Here is a 24138-nt window from a genome sequence, read left to right as displayed (position 1 = left end):
AACTGAAAACAGTAGTGATATCTTTAACCAGGTCTTCCCCTTAACACCTGACCTGTCCAGAGGGTCAGTTAATGAGCTAGTCAATAGTTTCAATGCTAAAATGTTAAATGTAATGAACACTATTGCTCCCATTAAGGTGAAGGTTATCTCTGGAAGGAAAAAGTCTCCATGGAGAAACTCCACACTGGTGAAAAACGAAAAAAGAGAGTGTAGGAAAGCTGAGCGCAGATGGAGAAAAACAAACCTCCAGGTTCATTATGACATCTATAAAGAGAAACTTCACAATTATAATTTACAACTGAGGAGTGCAAGGAGGTCCTACTTCTCTGACATCATCACCAAAAACAGACATAACGCTCGGGTCTTATTTTCTACAGTTGACAGGCTAACAAACCCTCCTGTGTCAGTGGCAGCTGAACTTCATTCGACCATGGCCTGCAATGACTTTGCCAAATTCTTCACAGAAAAAAATCCAAAAGATTCGACAAGCAATTGGTACATCAACAGCAGATTCAGGATATGTACTGTGTCCACCGAAAAACTGTTTAAACACCATCAAACAGTTTCACCCTATTAACAGCAAAGACCTGGAGGACATCTTAGGTCAACTGAACTCCTCCTCTTGCTGTTTAGATGTCCTGCCAACAAGTTTTTTTCAAAAAGGTCTCAAAGACTTTGGAGTCAGACCTGTTACAGATCGCCAACTTTTATTTAATGTCAGGTGTGTTTCCAGAACCACTAAAAACTGCTGTAATTAAACCTATACTGAATTAGGACATCTTGACAAGACACAAATGAACAACTACTGGCCAATCTCAAATCTCCCAAGATCATTGAAAAAGCAGTTTCTCAACAGCTCAATTACTTCTTAAAACAGAATAACTGCTATGATGCCTTCCAGTCAGGTTTTAGACAGAACCACAGCACTGAAACTGCTCTGACCAAAGTGTTTAATGACATATGTCTGAATACAGACAGTGGAAAAATGTCAATCTTAGTTTTACTGGATCTCAGTGCAGCATTTGATACAGTTGACCACAACATATTAGTCAAACGACTGGAGAACTGGGCAGGTCTTTCAGGAACTGTACTAAACTGGTTCAAAACATACTTAGAAAACAGGAAATACTTTGTAACAATAGGTAACTTCACATCTGAGCAGACAAGTATCACATGTGGAGTTCCCCAAGGTTCCATCTTGGGACCCCTTCTGTTTAACATTTACATGCTCCCACTGGCACAGATTTATAAAGAACAACAAAATAAACTATCATAGCTATGCAGATGACACACAAATATATATCACAATGTCACCAGGAGACCGAGGCCATGTAAAGGCTCTTGGTAAATGCATTGAGGAAATTAATGACTGGTTGTGCCACAATTTTCTCCAGCTAAACAAAAATAAAACTGAAGTAATAGTCTTTGGTGCCAAAGAAAAACAATTACAGGTCACCAGAGAACTTCAATCTATACACCTAAAAACCACAAACCGGGCGAGAAATTTGGGTGTAGTGATGGATGCAGACCTAAACTTAGAAAAACACATTAAGACAATAACAAAATCAGCTTACTATCACCTCAAGAATATTTCAAGGATAAAAGGATAAAAGATCTGATGTCTCAACTAGTCCATGCATTCATCTTTAGTAGGCTTGATTACTGTAACAGCATCTTTACAGGTCTACCTAAAAAATCAGTCAGACAACTACAGCTCATTCAGAACTCTGCTGCTCAATAAAACCAAAAAAGTGGACCACATCAGTTCAGCTCTGAGGTCTTTACACTGGCTGCCTGTCCGTCAAAGGATAGACTTTAAAGTTCTGATGCTGGTCTATAAAGCTCTGAATGGTTTAGGACCAAAATCAGTGACCTCCCGACCCAGTATGAATCTTCCAGATCCTTCAGGTCATCTGGATCCGGTTTTTTATCAGTTCCCAGAGTCAGAACCAGACACGGAGAAGCTGCATTCAGCTTTTATGCACCATATATCTGGAACAAAATCCCAGAAAGCCTCAGATCAGCTGAAACACTCGGTTTATTTAAATCCAGGTTGAAGACTCACCTGTTCTCAGCTGTATTTGAATAAAACACCAAATCCACACTTTTAAGTTTAAATTTCAAAACTTACATTTTAACTACTGATTTTATCTACTGTTCTGATTTTAATCTACTGTTTTTTTTTAAAATCAATTTTAAATCATGCTTTTTATTTGTTTTTTGTTTTTTAATGTCTCTGTAAAGCACTTTGAATCACCTTGTTGTTGAATTGTGCTATATAAATAAACTTGCCTTGCCTTGCCTTCACTTTTCAAAGTGTAGGCTTACTTCTGGTTTCTAGAGTTTCTAAAAGTAGAGAGCGTAAAATGCAGAGCCTTCAGCTATCAGACCCCTCTACTGTGGTCCCAGTTTGAATTCAGGGCACCCTCTCTAATTTAAAATCAGGCTTAAATCTTTACATAAAGCTCATAGTTGGGGGGGGCTAGCTAAGATTTCTATTTCTTCTCCACTCACCTCTTTTTACTTCCTCTGTGTTTGTATGTAATTTCTGTATTTTGTTCTTGTGTTTTTGTCTCTATGAACTCCTTTTTGAGCCTGGTTATACGAAAGGTCTCTTCCTGTTAAAAGAGACTTTTTCCTTCCGATCATCACAGAGTGCTTGCTCATAGGGGATGGCTGATTGGGTCCTAACATTGCTGGAATGAGTGTTTTGAGGTGGCTTTTTACAAACTGGTGCTTTTTAAATAGAACTGAGATGGTGTGAATTGTGACGTGCATAGTGTTTCTAGCGCTTCTAGTATTTGTCCTCTCACTGTTAAGTAAGCATTAGGCTAAAACGGACTATGAGAAAGCACAATGTCAGGAAGTGCAGCAGCAGCTATGCACAGTACCCAAGCATTAGACTATTTCTGTATTTCCTTTCCAGGGCCTGCTGCAAACGAAACCAGCGGTGGTGACGTCACGGGGGCAGGCCTGCACAGCTCTGCGCGTTCCTTGTGCCCGCGGGCACGAGCCAAGGCTCTTTCTACTACACAGAACGGAGCCCGGAGCTAGAGAACCAGGAAGTGAAAGCATACACATGGAGGGAGTGTCCGCCGCTGTTGCCTCTGTGTGTGTTTTATTTTTAAAAACACGGTCCTCCGCGGACGCATAAATGGGAGACGCGAGGACCAAGCGGCGGGAGCAGCTGAAGCGCTGGGCCGGCTCCTCCACCGACAGAGCCTCAGATGTGCCCAGGCTGAGGCGGCAGGGCGATGCCGGGAACGGAGGAGGGGAGCCCGAGGCCGAGCTCGACGACCCGCCGAAGGACCAGCCGCTACTCGGGGGAGGAGACGAGAGGCGACGGTCAGGAAACATCTCCTGTCAAACCGGCTAACAGCCTGCTAGCTTAGCTCCAACATCTGACGATAGGCTGAGGGAGGAATGCTGTGCGGGGGTTTGGGCTGTAGATGGGCTAAATAATAGAATCACACCACAGCAGAAAACACGCCCGCTCTACAGTCCTTTATTTAATATTTTAATGTTTATTTGTTGCCGTGCATACTTTCAGAGGCCGGAATTTGCAGTGAGCGGTAGCTAGCTAGCCAAGTGTCTTAGGTGAAGGTTTTTATTTCCATCAGTCCCACCACTGCTGGTCTGAGATGGTCTAAAATCTCCTATTTTAAAGCGCATATATCATAATTCCTTTCGTTTTTTTCCAGCCTGCTAAAACTTATACGATTTGCAGTGGTTGTTTTTATCCAGACGACCTTTAATCAGCCAGTTTCAAGTTAAAGAACCTAATGCTAATCATAGTATTTGAGTAGTTATTGCCTAGTTGTCCGTCTGAGATGATGCAACATTATGAATATTGACGATGGAAACAAAGGTCAGTATTTATGATGACAGACACAAAAAGGCCTTTGCCATTTATTGAAGGCACATTTGTTTAACAAATTGAGGCTGATATAATACAAATGTGTTGCCATTGTCAAAAGATCCTGGAGAAAAAGGATCAAAAGTTTGGCGCAGAAATTTGGGGAGGATGTTTAGTTACAATGTTTCTGATATAACATTATTAGATTTGTAAAATACTGCAATACATACCAGAGACCGTAGATGAAATAAAGTAGTAAGACAAAACACATCCCAAGTTGCAGCGTTTCCCATCAGTTAATGATTTAGTGGTGATTCAAGATCAGAAAGGATTATTTATCTCCATCAGGTGTCACAGTTTTGACCTACAGCTGTGTGTTGTAGAACTGAAGACACTCGTCGGACGAGGGATGAAACGTTCTCAAGAAACTTTAAGAAGTCCAGTCGCTTTTCTTTCCAAGCTCCTTAGATGACCCTGATCTGGATGACTAAAAGCCTATACAGACAATAACTTTATTCATCCGCACCTGAAAATAGTCCCCAGGAAATCTTGTGAAAGTTTTTCAGTGGGTATTTCTCTGTTAGTCTTACAAGGATGTGAGGGATAAGTTGTAGGGTCTCTCAGGGTTTGCGCGGGTCCTGAAAGTATAAAACTGACTTGTATTCATTAATTTCACTATATTCGCCCCTTCTGCACATTTATTATGACATACCTTGTCATTCAATCAACTCTTTTAGTTCTTGTAGATCGTAAAATTGTAAAAAATCAAAAACCTCCCGGCTGCATCGGCCCAACAAGCCATCAGTTTTAAGTTGCTGCGTATGGCTTATATAGCCAGTCACAAATCCATAACAGTAGCAGCACAGTTTACAGTTTATTTTGGCCTGATGAGAAAGCTTGGTACAATCAACACCCACTACATTTTGTTTCACAGAGGTGGTGTCCTTTTGTTGATCAGTGCACTGTGTTTACACCACCTAGCTCAGTTGTTGAGGTCTCTTTTGTTGCAGTGTTCAGTTACATTCATGTAACTGTTCATTTTTCAGTTTGCACCTACACATTTCGGTTTACTTGAAACGATCATAGTTTCCCTTACAGCGTGTATTTCATTGTGAGTTTGGTGTGTATGGTGTGTATAAGAGCTGAACAGTGAATTCATGCAGCTGCCTGTGTCCTCCGTTTTCAGGAAAAAGGTGAAATTTGACATTGCTGCTGAGTTTCTCGCAGCCTGTGCCAGCGGAGACACGGAGGAGGCCAAGGTGATTTTGGAGGAGGCCAAACAGACTAAAAGAAGGAATGGCGAGGATACAGCAGCAATTATTAACTGCTCCAATGCAGACGGGATCACTGCTCTACACCAGGTGAAGCAGTTTCTCCCCCTGAGGTTTTATTGGCTCGTGAATAAAAAATTGTGCAGTTTCGTAATTTTTTTTTTTTCCTTTGACACAGGCCTGCATAGACGGCAGCATAGAAATGGTGACCTTCCTTTTGGAGCAGGGTGCCAGTGTGAACCAGGTTGACAATGAGGGATGGACGGCGCTACATGTTGCTGCCTCCTGCGGCCACGCTGACATCACAGAGTGTGTACAATAGCAGAACACAGCAGCTTTGCTTCTGTGTGTGTGTAGCTTCAGTGCCAGTCTTTCTGCAGTCAACAATACAAACATTGTTATCATGTTTGGCAGATAAAGCATGAGTGGGCTGTGCCAGCACACACACAGCTCACATTTAGAGAAAGAAAACTTTTTTCCATTTTATCATTTCAGTGACTAATGGTTTTGTTCCAATGTGCATGCGCCACAAACACCGATAACATGACCAGAAGTCGTCTGTTTAAAGGTCATTGTGTTGGCCTTCTGAGGTTAAATGAATCGTCTCTACCTCCATGTTTGTTTTGTCAGGTTCCTCCTGCAGGAAGGCGCTTCTCTCACTGCTGTGAACTGTGATGGTGATGTTCCTGCGGACATTGCTCTGGATGAAACCACTGAGTCCCTACTTCAGAGTTACACTCGGAGACGCGGTAAGTCTTTTTCTGTGTGTAGTTGGAAGGCGTTTCTTTGTGCAATCAAAGTTCTGGAGCTGTTCCTTTTGCATCCAAACGGTGTGAGACACGGTCACGTGCATGCAGCAGGTGCCATTAGTGAGCTTTGTGATCAGGATTTTGCGTGGCATGTGCTGCATACGTTTTGTGACAGTTTATGTACTAGTAGTACCATGTTGACAACTAAGGTCATCTCCATCAACGGGCTGGAGATGACCTCATCTTCATGTTAATGAATGTTGCTGGTCACAGATGTTGTTTCTGCAGCTACAATCCAAACCAAACAGAAAAAATAAGTCGGTGCATCAGGTCAGGAGCGCAACCAGAAGCTCTCCTGACATTATTAATTCATCCACTACTATCACACTTACAACATTAGTTCTTCTGAAACTCTCAGAGGGAGAACATTTCCCACAAAAGATCTGAAGTGCAGTGCTGAGCATGATTTTCATCACGCTCCATCTTCCCCAGTCACCAAATTCGGCTCTGCAAAGTGAAGCTAAAGTTAAAATGTTTTTATTTAGCAAAGCGGAGGAGATCCAGTGATGTTTCTTTCCTGGGAGAGCTCCGCATGTAGCAGGAGTGCTGGAAGCTGAGTTTCACAGTACAAAGTGGCACCTTTTAAAGGCGGACGTTGAATGGTTATGATTTGTGCTTTTTATTGGAGGGTGACTTGTATGTTTGTGTGTCTGAAACTTTAATCAACTCATTTCTCATCAATGCAACTTTAACAGCTGCAACTGCATTCGAACTTGAGGCCCAGTTATGGCCCATACATGTTTCTGTTAGTGGTGCTGGCTAAAATGTGAAAAAAATGGAAACTTTGTTTCTCAGTGGTTGCCTTTTTTGTTCATGTGTGATGCATGTATGCGGATGGCGTACATCCTAGATGGTAATGGGACTTAATTTCAAAGTTATAGGCTGGACACTTGAGGATTTAGCTTTAGAGCTAAGACGCTAGGATGACAAGTCCTCCAATCTTTAGACAGAAATTCATAAAAAAAACAGGAAACACGTTAATTTGACATTATGTGTCTGTGCAGGTGTGGACGTGGAGTCAGCTAAACGTCTGGAGGAGGAACAAATCATGGCAGACGCCCGCACGTGGCTGACTGAGGGCCTGCCTGCTGACGTGCGACACCCAAAGACTGGAGCCACCCCGCTGCACGTGGCTGCAGCCAAAGGCTACCTCGAGGCCCTGAAGTAAACATTTCTGACTTATTGTGTTGTAGACTCTTTGACATTAAGCTTAAAAATCAGATTTTAAGTGAGTGCAGATGTTTGTCTGGACTGTGCTCTTCTTCTATTCAGTAGTTTGACTTTATATCTACCTTTGCTGTTCCAGGATACTCTGTCAGTGCGGGCTGGATGTGTCAGCTGTGGACTTTGATGGCTGGACACCCCTCCATGCTGCAGCTCACTGGGGTCAGGGGGAGGCCTGTCGCATCCTGGCTGAACAGCTGTGCAATATGGAAGCTCGCAGCAAAGGGGTGAGTCCCGGATAAAGAAAACTTATCTTCCTGCATTGAATTCATCTATTCAGCCTCTTTAACAGTTTGCTTGAATACTTTTAGGGTCAGACCCCATTTGATGTTGCTGATGAAAGCGTTTCAGAGCTCCTGGACGAATTATCTCAAAAACAAGCCAATGTAAGGTTGTCTTTACCTCATATTGTGCATTTATGTAATCTAGTAGTTTCTTGATTGTGCCTCTCTTTTTCTTTCATAGTGGCTTAATGAGAGGTCAGTATTGGACAGGCAACTGGGGTCCAACGCTACGAACGCACAAAACAAGCGGCGGAGGTTAATAATCATCTGTTTCTTATCCAGAATTAAATAAAAATTCTTTCGTTTCAAAGCAAAAGTTACAAGTTGCCATGTGATCTCTGCAGGAGCTCGGTGTGCAGGATGAGCAGCAGAGAAAAGATGACTTTACAAGACCAGTCTAAAGAGCGGGGCATTTCAGGAGGCTTGGACCTGAGCGAGGAGAAAGAGAGCAGCCCCGGTAAACCTCCCCGGTCATGAGTACTGCATGCTCTGTAAATCAGCATCAGTGTGCTGATTGTTGTGAATGATGCCGATTCCTGTTTTTGTGCAGAAAGCTCAACCGTCTCCAGTCCCGATACAGAGAGTGCGACGTCTGCTGTCACTCCGGCCGACAAGGTAAAAAACCTGAGTTTATCGTACAGGATGTTTCATTATCAGCGGGTGTTAGGTAATGGTGTGTAGCGCATGTGATCAGATATGATAAAACATGTTGCAGTAAAGAGTTGTGCTACTGCTTTTAGATGAGCCAAAAACTAGTTTATTGAAACTACTTATTCAAAGCTGAAGCTTGTGCTGAGCAAGCAGCAGCATGCAAGGCTGGGGTGCAAAAAAATGCAGTTTGTCTGATTCATACCTGAGGCTGGGTTCACCCCCCCCCCCCCCCCCTCCCTCCCAATGAAGGATAATCATGCCAAGTAAAAAAACAAAGAATGCATTTCAACACATGCTGATATTAGCATTTTTTATTTTTTCACTCGGGTCATAAATCTGATTCTGAAATGGTGACATATAATCTCCTATGTGATCCAGACACCAACAGATAAACAAGAGGAGGAGAAGGAGCAGGACAAGGCGAGCCGCACTGCCAGGGTACAACCCACCCCTCAGACGAAGGACGCCGCCGCAGATAGTCCCAACGCTCCCAACGCTGATAGGCGCAAGTAAGAGAAACAAACACTTTACTAACAGTGAAAATGCTTTGGAAAATGTCTGATGAGGGAAGTCGTTTGTGTGTTTAGATTCCAGGCTCCAGCGAGAGACGAAGAGTCCGAGTCTCAGAGGAAAGCTCGCTCTAAGCTGTTGCGGCAGACTCGCCGGCCCACACAGGTAATACTTCTTATCCAGATTCAGTACATGCTATTCAGTTTTTTGTTATTTTTTGTTAACAGTCCCTATAAAAAGCGTGCAGACGTTCGTGATAATTAAACATTTGAACACAGTTTGGGGAAGAGTGAATAATTTACTAGGATGATTTTAAGAGCAGCACACTGCTGCACCAGTGCTGAGTTAGCAGCAGTGTGCTGCAATGTTTTTAATTCCTCTTGGCGGTTTTGTTTGTGCTCTGTGCATGCAGGGTGTGACTCTAACGGACCTCAAAGAAGCTGAGAAGTGTGTGGCTAAATCTGGCGATTCTTCACCTCGAACCATCCAGCCGGTCAGCCCCCTCGTTACCATCACGACTGCAGAAAGAGGTGAGTGACACAGACAGCTAAGAACCCAAAAACTGGATAAATTCAGAAGAATTTCATAATTTTCACCATAAAAGTTATTGTTGTGTGTCTGTGTGTGTGTAGCACCAAAGTTTAAAAAGGAATTAAACCAAAGAAGCGCCGCACATCTGCGATCAGCAATGTCAGAATTATCTTCCAGGTTCTGTTGAAACTGAGCTGGTGTGTATACAGCCTGAAAGGGGACGTGACTTAATCCTGTGTTTTTACGAATCGCCAACAGGGGGCGCCTCATTTGGTTGTAAAAAGAAGCCACGTTGTATGAAAGCGTATGGGGAACATGAAACCATTTATCGCTTTACTTCTGTAAACTTTGACATAGACGACTTTATTGGGTCAGTCACAAGTTTCTCAGTGAGTCCGACTTGTGTCTGCTCGCCCTGTCTGAATATTTCTGGCAGTGCTTTCGCTTCCTCTTTTTCAGCAGATACTGTCATTGCATCTAATCCGTCAGATCAGTTAACCTTTAAAACTTAAACGTAGAATCATCATATGAATATTTAATACCCAAAGTGTAAGAACAGCTGTTAACTTGTCATTTCAAATGTAAGAATCTTGCTGACTTTTCAGCATTAGTCTTTTTCTAACTGCTGCTTTCCTGCCGGCGTCCCTCCTCAGGATTGTTTAAACATTCAGGTATGCGTGCTATGCAGGTGAAGCAACTGATAGCCCGGATTCTGGAGTGGGATGTCTGTTCTCTGCACCTGCATGTACGGCACGGTCAGATATATCTCTCCATGATCACACCCAGATTCAAAATGCCAGGCTCGCGACTTCACAGCTGTGACATCACGGTGGGTGTGTCCATCTTTAATATGCGGTCTGTAGTCAAAGATGAATATGAGTCTGAGAAAAACTGAAAATCAGGTCAGAAGTCCAGCTACGACTGTTCGGTTATGGGTGTAAAACTAATGTTAGACCACAGGCCACGTATGACCCTAGTTTGAACTTAAGTAGGTCATATCAGTAAAGCTACTGCATACAAACATCTGCAACTCGTGTCATCTTCTTTTAGTGTTAAGAGGTTTAGTTACACATTTAATTGCAAAATTGCATTTCATTTTATACACATAGTAAAGAAATGGTGTTGCAGGAAATAAAAGAACCCCATCAGCGTGGGCACTGTGTGCTACAAGTTGCAGGAAAAAGTCTCAATACTCAGAATTTATCCTGTTTACAATAAAACCAACACAACAAAAATAGTTTTAACTAACAGAAAATGTTTGTTTGTTTGTACCCACGGACCAGACAAACAACAACAAAACAGCAGGAGCTTCTCAGTTTAATTTAATAGTAACAATAGTTAATAAAAGTAATGGCAAAAATACAGTTAGTCTAACATTTGTGTCCTTATTTTCAATTTTCACATTTTTCAAAGGCCATCCAGTGGGTCAGGTTGGAGCCTGTGGGAGGGTGTAGCTTGCACCATATGTTACAGGGTTTCCAGGGAGGGTTCATTTAGGACAACAAGCAGCACAGAGGTGCACCGAACACAACGAGTTACAGGGAAAATCAGCCAGACTCAGCAGTCCCACCACTGAGTCCTGATTTATTGGTTAAAATATCTTTAAAATATTTAAAGACTCCTTAAAAAACTCAAAGTGAAATACTTGGAAACTACCTGAGCATGGCGAAACCCACCATACGCGTTTGCTGTTTATGTGGCTGGTCTTACATCGCCTCTGTTTACAGTAAGACTCCCACAATATAAGTGACATATGAGGCAGCTTTTGGGTGGAGTGCTCTTAAGGGCAGCGTCTTAAAGGAAATGATGGTTTCTCACATACTGCGAAGGCTAGTGCTGCTTGTGCTGTGTTTCTATGGGTAGATAGGGCGGCTACTGCATACTCAAACTCATTGAGCTGCGGTAGAAACCATCTGACCTATTTATCGTACTTTTATCACTCAGCACGCTCCACCCGTGTTTTGTGGGGGGGTTTTGGTGCAGTTCACCATCTGATATGATGAAGCAAAATCAGTTTTTAAAGTTAAGTTGCAAGAACATTCAGTTCAAAGCTCAAACCAGCAGTTTGTGTTGTCTGAACTCATTCCTCACAAGCCTCGACGTGCAGTGATCTGAGATGAAGCCAGGAGGCAAAGATAAGGCGGCTATGGCGCCAAGTTTCATTAGGAAGCGAATCTACGTTTATGCATCACTGCGATGCCTCTGCCTAAACTCCACACGCCTCACGAGCGTTTTCTGTTGACCTCTTTGTGTTGCAGACACAGACCCACAGGTGAAGCAGGAAGAGCCGGAGGGAGACAAGCGTCTGCAAGCAAAGGACAGGCGGAAAACGAGGAGGGAAAGACGCTCCACCGGCGTCGTTCAGCTGGGAGAAGAGGTGAGAGCGGTGCAGATGAAGTAATTTCCCAATCTTCCTTCCTGTTTTCCACAGCACTGAAGTTGGTGAGAGGGCAACCTTATGAGTCATTGTGTAACTCAAGACATAAACAAACAGTGAGCAAAGCCATTTTAGATCCTGTACTGTAGACATCATGTGAGTTTGACGTCACATCGTCAGGTGTGCGCCACGGTCTTTGTGGCGCTTCGGCCGGCCACCTGTTGACTTATATAACCTGGCACTTTGCGCCCCATCCTGAGTGTCTTGAAGACAAGATATTCCAGCACAAAAGCTCAGAGACGCTTAAATAGAGGAGACTGTGTGATAGTGATAGATCGTGTATTAGAGCATCGACAACCTGCAGCTCGGTAGCTCAAGATAACTGCGACGACCAAGCGAGCTGATAAGGTTTAAAGCAGGTAGTTCAGTGAGCGAATGAGGCAGCTGCCTCGAGTCATGAGAGCACATCTGGGCTACTTCCTGTTGTGTCAGAAACAGCAGCTTCGGGGAAGCAGACTGTTTTTAATAAAAGAAATAAACATCCTGCTGCTGTAAAGTGTGAATGTTTGCATTCAAATCTCATTTATATGAAACGATGGATATTTGAGTCTTAACTGTGTGGATATGTTGTTTTTCAGAACGAGGACAACCTTCATCCAGATGATAAAACCAGTAACAGCACAACCCTGTGAGTCTCATTCATTCTTGTGTGTCATGCATTTCATTTATTTCACACACGTGCAAATGAAATAATTTGTTTTCTGTACATTTATTTCATGCATCTCTATATTTTTGTCCCTTTTGATCCTGATGTCTGAAATAAATGTCTGCATTTCAGATGCAATGAGTCAGCTGCCCTAAACCATGTAGCTGTATTCTCTGACTGTGGCATTTCTGCTGGTTTGAATTGTTGATGATTTGGTGAGATCCTGAAATGTTTTGGTTCTCCAAACAACGTGTTCACACCCGTCCAGGAGTAGATTTGTTCCATGTGAACAAGATTAAATGATGGACGTCATTTAGGAGGAGGATTAAGCAGAGAGAATACGATCTTTTCTAGACTCATTAGTTTTACAGCAGCGCCTGTTTCAGGCGGGAGGGAATAATTCGCCCGGTGCGACACATTCCTCGATGCTGCGCCTAAATAATTATAAATGAGATAAAAGAAATTACGCCACTGTGATGTGACACAACCAGCAGGATTGTCAAGTGAGCCTTACCTGAAATAAAGTCCTCACCGCTGCCTCTTTAACAAACGCTAAAATTAGCAGATTAATATTTGAAGTGCATGTGCATCCTTTTCTTTACCCTTTTTTGTCCTTTTTTTGTTGTTCTTACAATCTTGTTGATCTGCATCTTGCTCTGAATATGAGTAAATGATTAGAGCGTATAAATATTAAGGTCAGATCTTAGAAATTTAACACAAAGCTGTCATTTTCCTGCTTTTGTCATTTTATTCCCCTGACTTTTGTGCTGGTTCTGCTTCTTTTCCCTTTTTGATGATTGGTCGCCCGTCACCGTGTGCGCTGCTTTTTTCCTCCCGTTGTTTGGTAGGAGGAGCAAAAATGGCTCTTTTGATAGGGAAGGTTACCGACGCACACCTTTGTAGGAAAGCAGATGGAAAATAATTTTTTATTGCTTGTTTATTTGTGGGGTTTTTTTTTTCATATTTTAGTGATATCAGACATGCCATAGAACCTGTTGTTAGGGGAGCGGTCTTTAAACTAGGGGTGGGCGATATAAACGATAAATTTGGCCAACGATAGAGATTTTGACTATACCGCTCTATCGCGATAGCGCATGTTGATGATGTCATCAAGCTGCGCCTGTTTTGGTCGAAAGCATCGCAGCGGCTACAACCATTATCATCTGCAAATTATGCCGACAGTCATAGCAAAGAGATGAAGCACTTTTGAAATATGGGGAAAGCCAAAAACTGCGCTTCTTCCACTTCCGTAACATTGATTCATTAATGTTGAATTCTCTCGCAGCTGTTCTATTCCCATGTTGTTGCAGTATATTAATAACTAACCTCGTATTGTGGATGAATGATCTCTTTTGTTCTCCTGACTGAAGTTTGGCCCGTGTATAGCATCCTGCTATGCGATTGCATTTGTTGCTGACCACCAGAATCCCTCACGTTAACTTTTATCGAGTGGAAAAAAAGTTGGCGTTCACCCTCCAGCTTCACTGTGCTAATGTTATGCTAACATAGCTGTGTCGCTAGCAATCACGTAGCACAACATTATATACCAGGTAGTCCAACTTAAGTAACCCTGCAAACGCCACTGCTGTTTAGTTTTCTGTCTTCGTTTATGTTGGAAGTGATAGCAGAGCTGTACGTTTGAATTAGTTTAAAAAATCTCTCAGTCAGAACATGGTATGTCATGTTTAGGTGGAAACTAGCGAGCTAACTTCCTGCTAACTTCTAACTCCGTTAAATTTAATAAATTCTGTTTTCATGGATGCCTGGATGTTAAACTTAATTGTTACACCTGGTAAAGCAGCAACGCTGATGATTTTATTATAGATGAAAGAATTTAGACCGTTTTTAACTCTGTTCGTTTGACTTTGGGACCTGAATCAGACGGAGTTTTGGACCCAGATTACTCCGCGAAGCTCCTCACTACGGCAGCCGTAATGCTCTGACAATCCATCAAGCAGTGCGGCTTACCAAAGTTGTACTAAAACATTTTTAACAGATTTCTGCAGCCAAAATCGTTTCGAGGTCAGTAAGCACAACCAGAATTCATACATAAGGCACACTCTCAATTTTTGAGAAAAATAAAGGATTTTAAGTGTGCCTTATAGTGTGGAAAATATGTTACACAGAAGAAAAGAATATATCGCTATATATATCGTTACCACACATGCTTCAAATTATATCGGGATATGAATTTTAGGCCATATCGCCCAGCCCTACTTTAAACCTTGTCTGGCTTGTCCTGAGAAACGATCACATCACGTAACCAGCACTGTTTATTAATTCAATTCAATTCAATTCAATTTTATTTATATAGCGCCAAATCACAACAAATGTCGCCTCAAGGCGCTTCATAGATACAGAGAAAAGCCCAACAATCATATGACCCCCTATGAGCAAGCACTTTGGCGACAGTGGGAAGGAAAAACTCCCTTTTAACAGGAAGAAACCTCCAGCAGAACCAGGCTCAGGGAGGGGCGGCCATCTGCATGACTAACCATTTAAAAAACAGACAAATTCACTGAAAGGCACAAATCATGAGTGCAGCAGTGTCGCAAAACTCTGCTTTCTCCTTCGTTCGGCGGCTCCCTTTTGGAGTGATCATCTGGTCCGTTCACTTGGCTTCTCCTCTGTCCTCCTTCGCTTCCACGAATCTTCTCTTTGGTTTGCTTCTCTTGCTTCGCAGCGCCATCTTTGCCTCTACATCCACTCTCCTTCCTCTGCACGTGTCCAGACCATCTAAGACTTGCCTCTTTCTTTCTTTGGTTTCTCCTCTGATTTACTCGATTGTATTCCTGCATTCAGAGAACAAGGTCCATACAATTTGTGATGTGTTTTGATATCATGGAGGAATCTCTCTTATGTGTCTCTGCAGTGGGAGTCAGCTGTCAGATGCATCTACTGATTATAGACCGGTACGTACCCGACCTTCACCACACACACCAGATAACCCGCCTCAAGGCTGAAACTGAGATGTAGCTCACTAAATCCAGGACCACAGACTGAAACCTCAACCAACTGTTTCCACCTGGTCACCTGAAACAAACACACACACTTTTATTTTCTTGCAAATCCTTCACTAATGTGTTGTGTTTCCCTCCAGCTGTACTTCAAGATTCTGCAGGAGAATGTGTCTCTGAAGGAGAAGCTGCAGGAGATGGAGCTGCAGCTCAGCCAAAACAAAGTGGAGCTGGAGAGACTCCGACAGGTTTGCTGATGCCTCTGACATTTAAGCAGCGTGTGAGGCGTTATTTAAAAACAGGGACGTGCTCGCTGGGCTTTGACGTTGTGTCAGCCAAAGTAAGCAGAGGAAACCAGAAGTAGGCCTCAAGGTCACAGCGAGACGCCGATGCTCTACATGACAGGAACATCCAGAATATAAGATGAAGATTATTTGAACTGTGAATCATGCAAAGCTATTCTAGAGCCCAAGAGTAAAACATCGAGCTAAGAGAGCAATATTTTATTTTGTTAGTTTGTCATCATCGTAATATATTCTCAGCTCTCACATTACATCCGTGCACCTGAATAAAATGATCATCATTTCTGTGTGTGGCAGAGTCAGGAGAGCAGCACAGACCGGCCGGCCCTGCTGGAGCTGGAGAGATATGTAAGTTGTTTTTTGCTTGTTTGCGGTTGGCTGGTTTTTTTTTTTTAGCTGGGAAAATCCCCTGAGATTAAAATCTTTTTCAAGAATTCACACCATCAGAAGCTTAAAAAATTAAATTCATTAAATCGAGCGTAACAAAAGTGGACATGGTGCAGTAACAAAGGATAATAAAACACAAAAGGTGCAAAATAGGAAGAGCGCCTCCGGTCTGTGTTTACAGAATGTTTTAGAAGAGCTTTGAGCTTTCAACAGGGAACAAAATCATCAAGCTGCATGTCTTGGCACATCACATCCGGCTCCTAGATGTTGTCAGTCTAGATATGCAGGCTCGCCACATACAGTGCTGTGCAAAAGTCTCGAGCCACCCAAGACTCCTGTAGATACATCTACAAAATATCTTTAAGGAGTCTTCAGGAAAGGTTCTCCACTCACTCACTTCTCTTCATGCTGGCAGCCTTTTCTGTTTATTTCTGTCAAGATGAACATTTCCTGAGTGCTCAGATACCGAAGCATCTGAAGTGTGAGACCTTTCAGTTTCTGTCCCCTCCTAAAGTGAGACTTATTTGTGACTGACGGGGACGCTAATGAAACTACTTTATTTCCTGTTGAAAGTGTGGGGGCTGAGTATTTTCTGTGTTCATAGCAATCTTCAAAGTTGTGATCAAATATGAGGTCAGAGTGCGGGGGCACATTAACAGCTCTGCAGGCTCTGCAGTGTGTGAAACCCCGGTCGAAACGTCGGTTTCACGCACTGCGGAGCAAACGTTTTTGCTCCGGCTGCTTCAGCCAGTTTGATGTGCCGCTGCTCTTGTTCACAGGAGAAGCTGAAACTCCAGAGGAAAGCAGGGGAACTGGAAGACGAGCTGAAGGTACAGATGTTCACTGCAGAGCTGAAAGCCGACTGATGACAAACGAGAGCAGAATAGGAATAAAATAGCAAACAGAACCACTTTATGGCTGCGACACACAAATCGAAACGAAAGCAGTGAGCTCAGTTATTCTGACATACGCCGTGACCTCAGAAGCTTCCAGAAAGCTAGAAGCTTTTAATCCTTCGATACATCAGTTTATTGAGACTGAGATGTGTTTGTGCTGCTGTATGAAGTTTGGCGTGAGCCTCTGGATAGTAAATGAAAAGCTGAACTCAATGAAAACAAAAATAAACATTTTTTTAACCCCACAAAAATAAAAACCAGTAAACAAACGCTGGTATTTTTAGTCAGTTAAGTTTGTCCCAAAATGTGTCGCGTCTGCCTGCATTACTGAGTGGCACGCGTGCTTGTGTAGTCAGTAACGTTGGCAGGTGGGAGCTGAATTCTTGTGCTCTGTAAGATCTGGCGAGACCAGTTTGTAATGCAGATGTCAGATAACGCACACGTTTCTGCAGGATGAAGGAGTCGCCGCCACTAAAACATTTCTTACAATGACCTACATCAGAAGATGGAAGTAGCCGCCCTGTTTTGGGTGGCAGGGCGGAGCTGGCGAGCTGCATTCACGTGTGTGAAACAGACAGATGTGGATACCTGCTAATTAGTCCCGAGTAGCACACTGATAAAACTCTAGATATCAGTCATCAAACATGCGATTTGTTAGATAATCCCATTAAAAATGCTCCAAAAGACGCAAACGGGTCCGAGAAGGTCAGTTCGGTGACTCCAGCTGGCGAGGGTGAAGCCTAGCAGACCGGCCTCAGCTCAAACATTAATACCTCCCAGAATCTGGATGGATGAAATATTCTCTTTAAATCTCTGCTTCACAGTCGTGGGAAGAGGGAACCTATCCGTAAAGACCGAAGCCTTTTTATTGCAGGCTGTAAACGTGATTATTCCTGATGTAACGCTGGCTATTGTGAGCGTGTTGTGACCTCGGCACGTAAGAGGTCGAAGCTTGTGTTTGTGCAGTCTCAGCAAATTCTGCAGAGCTCCACAGTTTCCCGTAACGACTGAACTCATGTGACCGGCGAGGACCCTCGTGTCCTGAACTGTGACACGGCTGTGGTGGTGCAGATTACAGATTCAGATTTTTCTAAGGTCACGTAAACAATCCAGGAGCCCAGATGTGCAGCCGGATAAATCAATAGGGAAAGAAGGAGGTTAGAAGGATAGAAAAAGGTAACGTAACAACTTATTGCCGCTTAATGAAACGAATGATTCGCTGAGTCTTTATTAAAGAATGAAAGGTTTAAGACGGGCTACAAAAATCTGTTTACAGTAGCTGTAAATCTCTACAGTAGACGTGTGAAATGCCCTGTAGATTGGAAGTGCATCAGGCCAGCTGTGTTTTGTCTCTCTAAGGCAGAGTTCGTCTTTCTAAGAGCGTTGAGGCTAAAGCGATGTCTCCTGACGTGTCCGCAGGTTCTCGGGGACCTCCGAGCTGACAACCAGAGGCTCAAGGATGAGAACGCCGCTCTGATTCGAGTCATTAGCAAACTCTCGAGATGAACCTGTGACAGAAAATATTCACCTCCATGGACGTAACAAGTATTACAGGATGTATGTTTTTGTCCAGCACGGACGACACAAACGAGGAAGAGACACACACTGCACAACTTTCAACAGTAACTGGAGTAACGTCATTTTCAGGGTTATTGTCTGTGTTTGGGCCTTTTATGTTTTGGCAGATCTACTGTAAACCAAGCTGAACTTCACCTCCTGTGGACGGACAGGATGTCCCTGCTTCCCACTCCCACATTTTTTTTTTTTTTTAAATAAGTTTTTATTGTTGTATTTTTTAAAAAAAGAAATTAAATATTTTAATGTGCTTCGCTCTGGTGAAACTTTGTATTAAGAGACTTAAAGCCATGCACAGTGAGAGCTCAGTGTGTTTTTAGACGGGGTGAAAGATTTGCATAAGAGCCGGTCAGGTGGTTACTAGAAAAAGACACAAATAACGTCAACGTGCCAAAAACCAGCCCCGGTTGTTTTTTAATGTCCTTTTGGGGGGGGAACCTCAAGCGGTCAGTGTGTTTCTCAGGACGACGCTTGGGCCGATGCTTTCTGTTTTTAGCTGGCTGCTGTAGAAGATGGACCAAATTCGCACATCTCCCGGCTCCTCTGGATGCATGTTAAACATTTATTCAGGGGCCGGCCGTCCTGAGGACATGATGTAAAGGTGTAGTCGCAGCTTCAGGAGAGTTTTAGGTGCTAATCATGGACGTCAGGCACAGCTCGTGTTCAGAGGGACGTTTACAGAAAATATGTCACACAGGTATTTCAGGAGGCGGAGGACGCATGCTCCAACTTAACTGTGCTTTACTCGTAGTTCTATTTTGCCATTTTTGACTGGATGCTTGTGAAAGCCCCCCCCATCCCCAGCTAAGTATTCACCATGTGACAGACGGCCGTTGTCCAACAGGAAGGCCGGATGGGTCAGTTTTTGAATGTTTACTTCAATTTTAAAGATAAAACCAACCACAACAAATGCATGTTATATTGTATTTTGATGCCGTGCCTTTCGATATGCATTTGTAAGTAATATTTCTATTTTGCTTTGGCAGTGTACACTGTTGAGTATAAAATACAGTATGGGCATAAATGTTGACGTATCTGTTGTTTGTTTTTTGTTGATAAAGATCAATCCCACATTACATGTGAATAAAACATCGAGGCGCACATTTTATTTAAGTTTTCACTCTCAACTTCTTAAAAATATTTCAAAACTCTGAAACGGCTCTCGTGTCCAGTGGATCTGATTTTGCCCATAAATCATTAGAATTCAGCTAAAGCATCCTGATTGTTCACTTAAGGATTTACAACAGGAGACACCCCCTCCATGGCGCCTGTTTTCAAACGATAATTAGACCTCCTAAGTGTAATTATACCACAACAGAAGTTCAGGAGGCAGCTCGCTTCATGCCTGAACTTAAAAGACGCAGTGAAATTCCTGAGACTCTCAGGAACGTGTTTTTCTACACGTTAACCTACAAAGTTAAAAATGGGACCGTTTCCCTTTCGATCTATAAGTGCTTGAAGATGCTTCATCACTCATCTGAAAGGCTTCTTCAGTGTTAATGTGAAATGCTGATGAGGGGTCCCGGGTGGGGGCTCTACCTTGGAGGTGGGTTCAACACGGCAGAGCAGAGGTGGAGGCCTACACCACCAACTGTCAGCGGCCTATAAAAGCAGAGAGATCCATTCCTAAGTGTTTTCACCATCACCTGCCTGCGTGACCAGAACTCACCTGATTGTAGGGCGGGGCAGAGACTCATGAACATGTCCTGACGTGTTCAGGTGTGTCAGCATCAGCTCAAAGGTTACAGCCTCACTAGAGGTTAATGGATGGGACACTCCATCAGATGAGAGGTGAAATGTCTTCAAGTACCTAAAAGAAGTCCAGTTGCCTTTGATTCGAGCACTTTAGACTAAAATTGGATGAAAAAAATAATAATAAAAATAAAATATTGACATTTTTGTTCCACAGCTGCAGAGTCCCCTTTTAATCTCGACAAGAAGTCCAGAGAATACGAGGATCTGTTATTTGATATGGAAATGAGGTCCTTACACTGTTTGTCCACCAGAGAGCGATAGAGAGCCCGTTCTCGCTCTGATCTAATTTACAGCATTTGGTTGCAGTTCATCTAGTGTCCAGCAGAGGGTGCTCAGGATGAGCAGGAGTAAATGAAACCGAACAGCTGAACCTGCAGGAATTTCTTGCAGACATAAAGACCCGGATGACCTCAAATGTTCTGCTTCTAAAATCAGATAAAACTGAGGCTATTGTCCTCGGCCCTAGAAATTCGATAGCGGATAACACCAGCTATGGTTCGTACTTGCTGTGCGGTCGGTTGTAAAGTTAGATCGCACGACCGGCAAGGGAATAAGGTTGAAAATAGTTTATCTTTTCATTCTTTCCCCACCTGGAAGCGACATGAGGCAGCTCATGTATCGGATGTTACCAAAAGAAGGCGTCTAGTCTGGATAGCAGTTGTGAGACGAGCTGATATCCAGTTCTCTTCCATCTCCAAATATCTGTTGGTGTGCTCCAGACATTTTCATTCCGGTAAGTTATAGATATGTTCATATCACTCTTTATCTGGTCTTTTAAGTCTGACATCACTAGCCGTGTCTTGGCTCAAACTCCGCTGCAGGTCCATAAATCACACGATCACTGTGGCATCACTGAGTGTTGAAAAACTATCTAAAGTCTTTCATCTGTAATAAAATGATCAGCGTTCTGCTCTACCATGTGTAACAATTGAGTTTATCATCCAGGCATCCATGAAAACGAAATTAGCAGGAAGTTAGCTCGCTAGATTCCATCTAAATACAATATAGCATGTCCAAACTGAGGGATTTTGGAAACAAATTCAAACGTACAGCTCTGATATCATTTCCAACATAAATGAAGACGGAAAACTGAACAGCAGTGACGTTTGTAGGGTTACTGAAGTTTTCCTAGCTGGTGTATAACGATGTGCTACGTGACCGCTAGCGACACAGCTATGTTAGCATAATATAAACACTAACTTTTTCCACTCGAAAAAAGTTAACGTGAGTGTTCTCGGTGGTCAGGAACAAATGTAATCTCATGGCAGGATGCTGTAAACGGACCAAACTTCAGCCAGGAGAACAACTGAGATAATCCATCCACAAGGATGAATAGGATTAGTCATATACTGCTGCATGGGCTGGGCTGTAGCTACATCTTAAGGTTTTAAAAACTGAGCTTTCAAATGATCAGTGGTGATAGAAGCAGAGGGAGGCCAACAGTGATCACTTACTGTTTTTAGGAGTTTTTTGAGATTAAATAGAAGTCAATACAACAACAACAACAACAACACAAAACCCATATTAAACGCAGACTACTTTAGGCCTGGAGGCAGGATTTGTCACGCCATCACTTAAAGACCAGATAGCCTATTAGTTTTCTTTTCGATGCACTCTGAGGTCATAGCAAATTAGAAAAAAAAACATCCTAATGAGTGATTTTGCAGAACTACGTTCTATTTATAGACTTGCTAATTATTTGGCATTATTGCAGCAAACCAGCCTACGAAATGGATGAAACATCGTGACTGGGTTCCAGCGCTACTCAAGGGACCTGCTTCAAACATACCACCATGCCAATCAGATTACTTCTTCCATGTGAGGGTGAAGAGGTGACCCTTCTGGATAAGACAGTGAAGGTTTGCTGCCGTTTTGGTGAACAGTGTGGTAGTAAAACCAGGGAAAAATGAAACTTGCTGCTGTTAAGTATTCTTAAGTCTTGTGCTGTATAGATAGCGGTAATTTTTCAGAAGATAAATTGAAGTAATTGATAGTAAATTAAGTAGTGTTAGTAGTGGGTGATATCGTGTAAATGCTGTCATGATTTTGTGTAAACATTTTGTCTTTTATAAACTATAAATGGCATGGATTCTACATTGTAACTGATGTGATGTTCTATAATAAAAAAGAGGCAAAAATTAGATTGTTTCTTTACTGAACTTTTGAACAGTGGTACTCAGTCAGTACATATTCAGTAAATGCAAATTATTTACATGGCAGTGCACTTCAGGCATAAATCTAGACCCCTATATAAAACATTATGGGTCATTCCCACAACCCACAGCTTTACTGTGCTCCAGCAAAGTATCCAATAGCAGTGACAACTCCTCCACAGTAGCAGGTGGGATTTTTCTTTTTTGAGGACGACTCCTTTTACCTTTCAATACGGATGGTCTGTTTATGTTTTGATCCAGAGCCGTTTTGGGGCAGCTGAAGAGGAGAAGTCTATCTTATGGCCAACCTCTGGCTGTATCTTGGTCATATTACCAGGCAAAAGCCAGTATGCACTGTTGCTTCTACTTTAAAAAGAAGAACAGCGACATGGCTGCAGGTCTCCACGACTCTGGCCATACAGGTGCAGTGGACGGCTTCAACCTTCCCTGTGATGCTCACAATGACCCATGGCTGCAATGCTGGTTCATTCAGTCTTTGAGAGTGCAGGACCTGAAACATACAAGTTACAAGTTAATTTAAAGACAAAGACTCTAATGAGCCAAGGCCAACATAAATGTGTTTTATCTACTTTCAAATCCATTTATCATAAATGTAACAAAGTGTTTAGAAAGTTAGCACATACATGTAATTTTCCATTTTTTTATGTATCCATCTATAGAACGCTGCATGTTATATTCCAAATCTGCCTGTTCTCTTTCAGAAACCTGCCTTCATAAAATGAAACTAAAGTATGTCATCACTTTCAAGATGGAGAAAGCATAAAGTTTGACTTTAGGTGACAATTATGAACATGTAATATAAGGAGATTCTGCAGGTCATTAATAAATGTATTATAGTAAAAAATGTATTTTTGTGACACAGGACACAAACATGGAAGCAAGATATGTAATTAGGATTATTTCTAATAAATATGAATAAATAATTGCAATTTCTTTAACCACTGAGAATAACTAAATCCTTCAGGACAATGTCACATCAACGCACTGAACTCACTATGGCTACGTTCACACTGCAGGTCTTAATGCTCAATTCCAATTTTTTGTCTGCTTGTTCACACTACAAATAAAATGTGACAGCAAACGCGCTCCTTTGTGAACCCTCAAAGTGGCCCGCATATGCAAAAGCAGATGTCACACACAACGCGCTCTGGCCTTAATATAAAGACTTGATTTAATGCGACATGACCGTTCAAACAGCGGTCGCTTTCTAAAACATCAGATATGTATGGGATTCAGTACCACATACGAAAGTGACCCAGATCGGATTTGTGCTGTTTTTACACTGTCATACCATAATTGGATATGGGTCGCATACGGTCAAAAAAGTCCGATTTGATGCGCTTTCGCGTGCAGTGTGAACGTAGCCAGAGCCTCCACATGCTCTCACTGTAATTTGTCCCTCATGAATGAATTTATGATTGCACTAATTTGAATGTTCGGGGGAAAATCAAACGCATTTTACTCACAGTACCCTACAAACGTCACTGCTGTTCAGTTTTCCGTCTTCATTTATGTTGGAAATGATAGCAGAGCTGTACGTTTGAATTTGTTTCCAAAATCCCTCAGTTTGGACATGCTATACTGTATTTAGATGGAATCTAGCGAGCTAACTTCCTGCTAATTTCGTTTTCATGGATGCCTGGATGATAAACTCAATTGTTACACATGGTAGAGCAGAACGCTGATCATTTTATTACAGATGAAAGACTTTAGGTAGTTTTTCAACACTCAGTGATGCCACAGTGATCGTGTGATTTATGGACCTGCAGCGGAGTTTGAGCCAAGACACGGCTAGTGATGTCAGACTTAAAAGACCGGATAAAGAGTGATATGAACATATCTATAACTTACCGGAATGAAAATGTCTGGAGCA

The 24138-nt window shown here is 42.5% G+C and overlaps 1 protein-coding gene across 1 annotated transcript; it reads left to right on the top strand.

Moving 5' to 3' along the window:
- Positions 1-2960: 2960 nt before the first annotated feature.
- On the top strand, positions 2961-19366 carry ppp1r12c (protein phosphatase 1, regulatory subunit 12C). The gene is made up of 20 exons (XM_087842163.1): positions 2961-3345; positions 5043-5217; positions 5306-5436; positions 5758-5876; positions 6941-7100; positions 7243-7387; positions 7472-7546; positions 7626-7699; positions 7789-7901; positions 7995-8059; positions 8474-8604; positions 8683-8770; positions 9018-9135; positions 11395-11513; positions 12152-12201; positions 15092-15131; positions 15320-15424; positions 15776-15826; positions 16645-16695; positions 18181-19366. The coding sequence occupies exons 1-20, from the start codon at positions 3155-3157 to the stop codon at positions 18265-18267; spliced, it is 2088 nt and encodes a 695-aa protein (XP_087698289.1). The 5' UTR covers positions 2961-3154; the 3' UTR covers positions 18268-19366.
- The last annotated feature ends 4772 nt before the right edge of the window (positions 19367-24138 follow it).

The sequence above is a fragment of the Neolamprologus brichardi genome, chromosome 6 (assembly GCF_056152115.1).
Source record: "Neolamprologus brichardi isolate AB-2024 chromosome 6, ASM5615211v1, whole genome shotgun sequence".
Lineage (NCBI taxonomy): Eukaryota > Metazoa > Chordata > Actinopteri > Cichliformes > Cichlidae > Neolamprologus > Neolamprologus brichardi.
The sequence above is the reverse complement of the archived record's forward strand: the minus strand, read 5'-3'. Positions and strand labels throughout refer to the sequence as shown.

Coding starts and splice junctions, on each gene's coding strand:
- ppp1r12c (XM_087842163.1), top strand. CDS start 3,155: ATGGGAGACGCGAGGACCAAGCGGCGGGAGCAGCTGAAGCGCTGGGCC. Junction 7,388..7,471: donor TGGAAGCTCGCAGCAAAGGG/GTGAGTCCCGGA, acceptor GAATACTTTTAG/GGTCAGACCCCATTTGATGT. Junction 15,827..16,644: donor TGCTGGAGCTGGAGAGATAT/GTAAGTTGTTTT, acceptor TCTTGTTCACAG/GAGAAGCTGAAACTCCAGAG.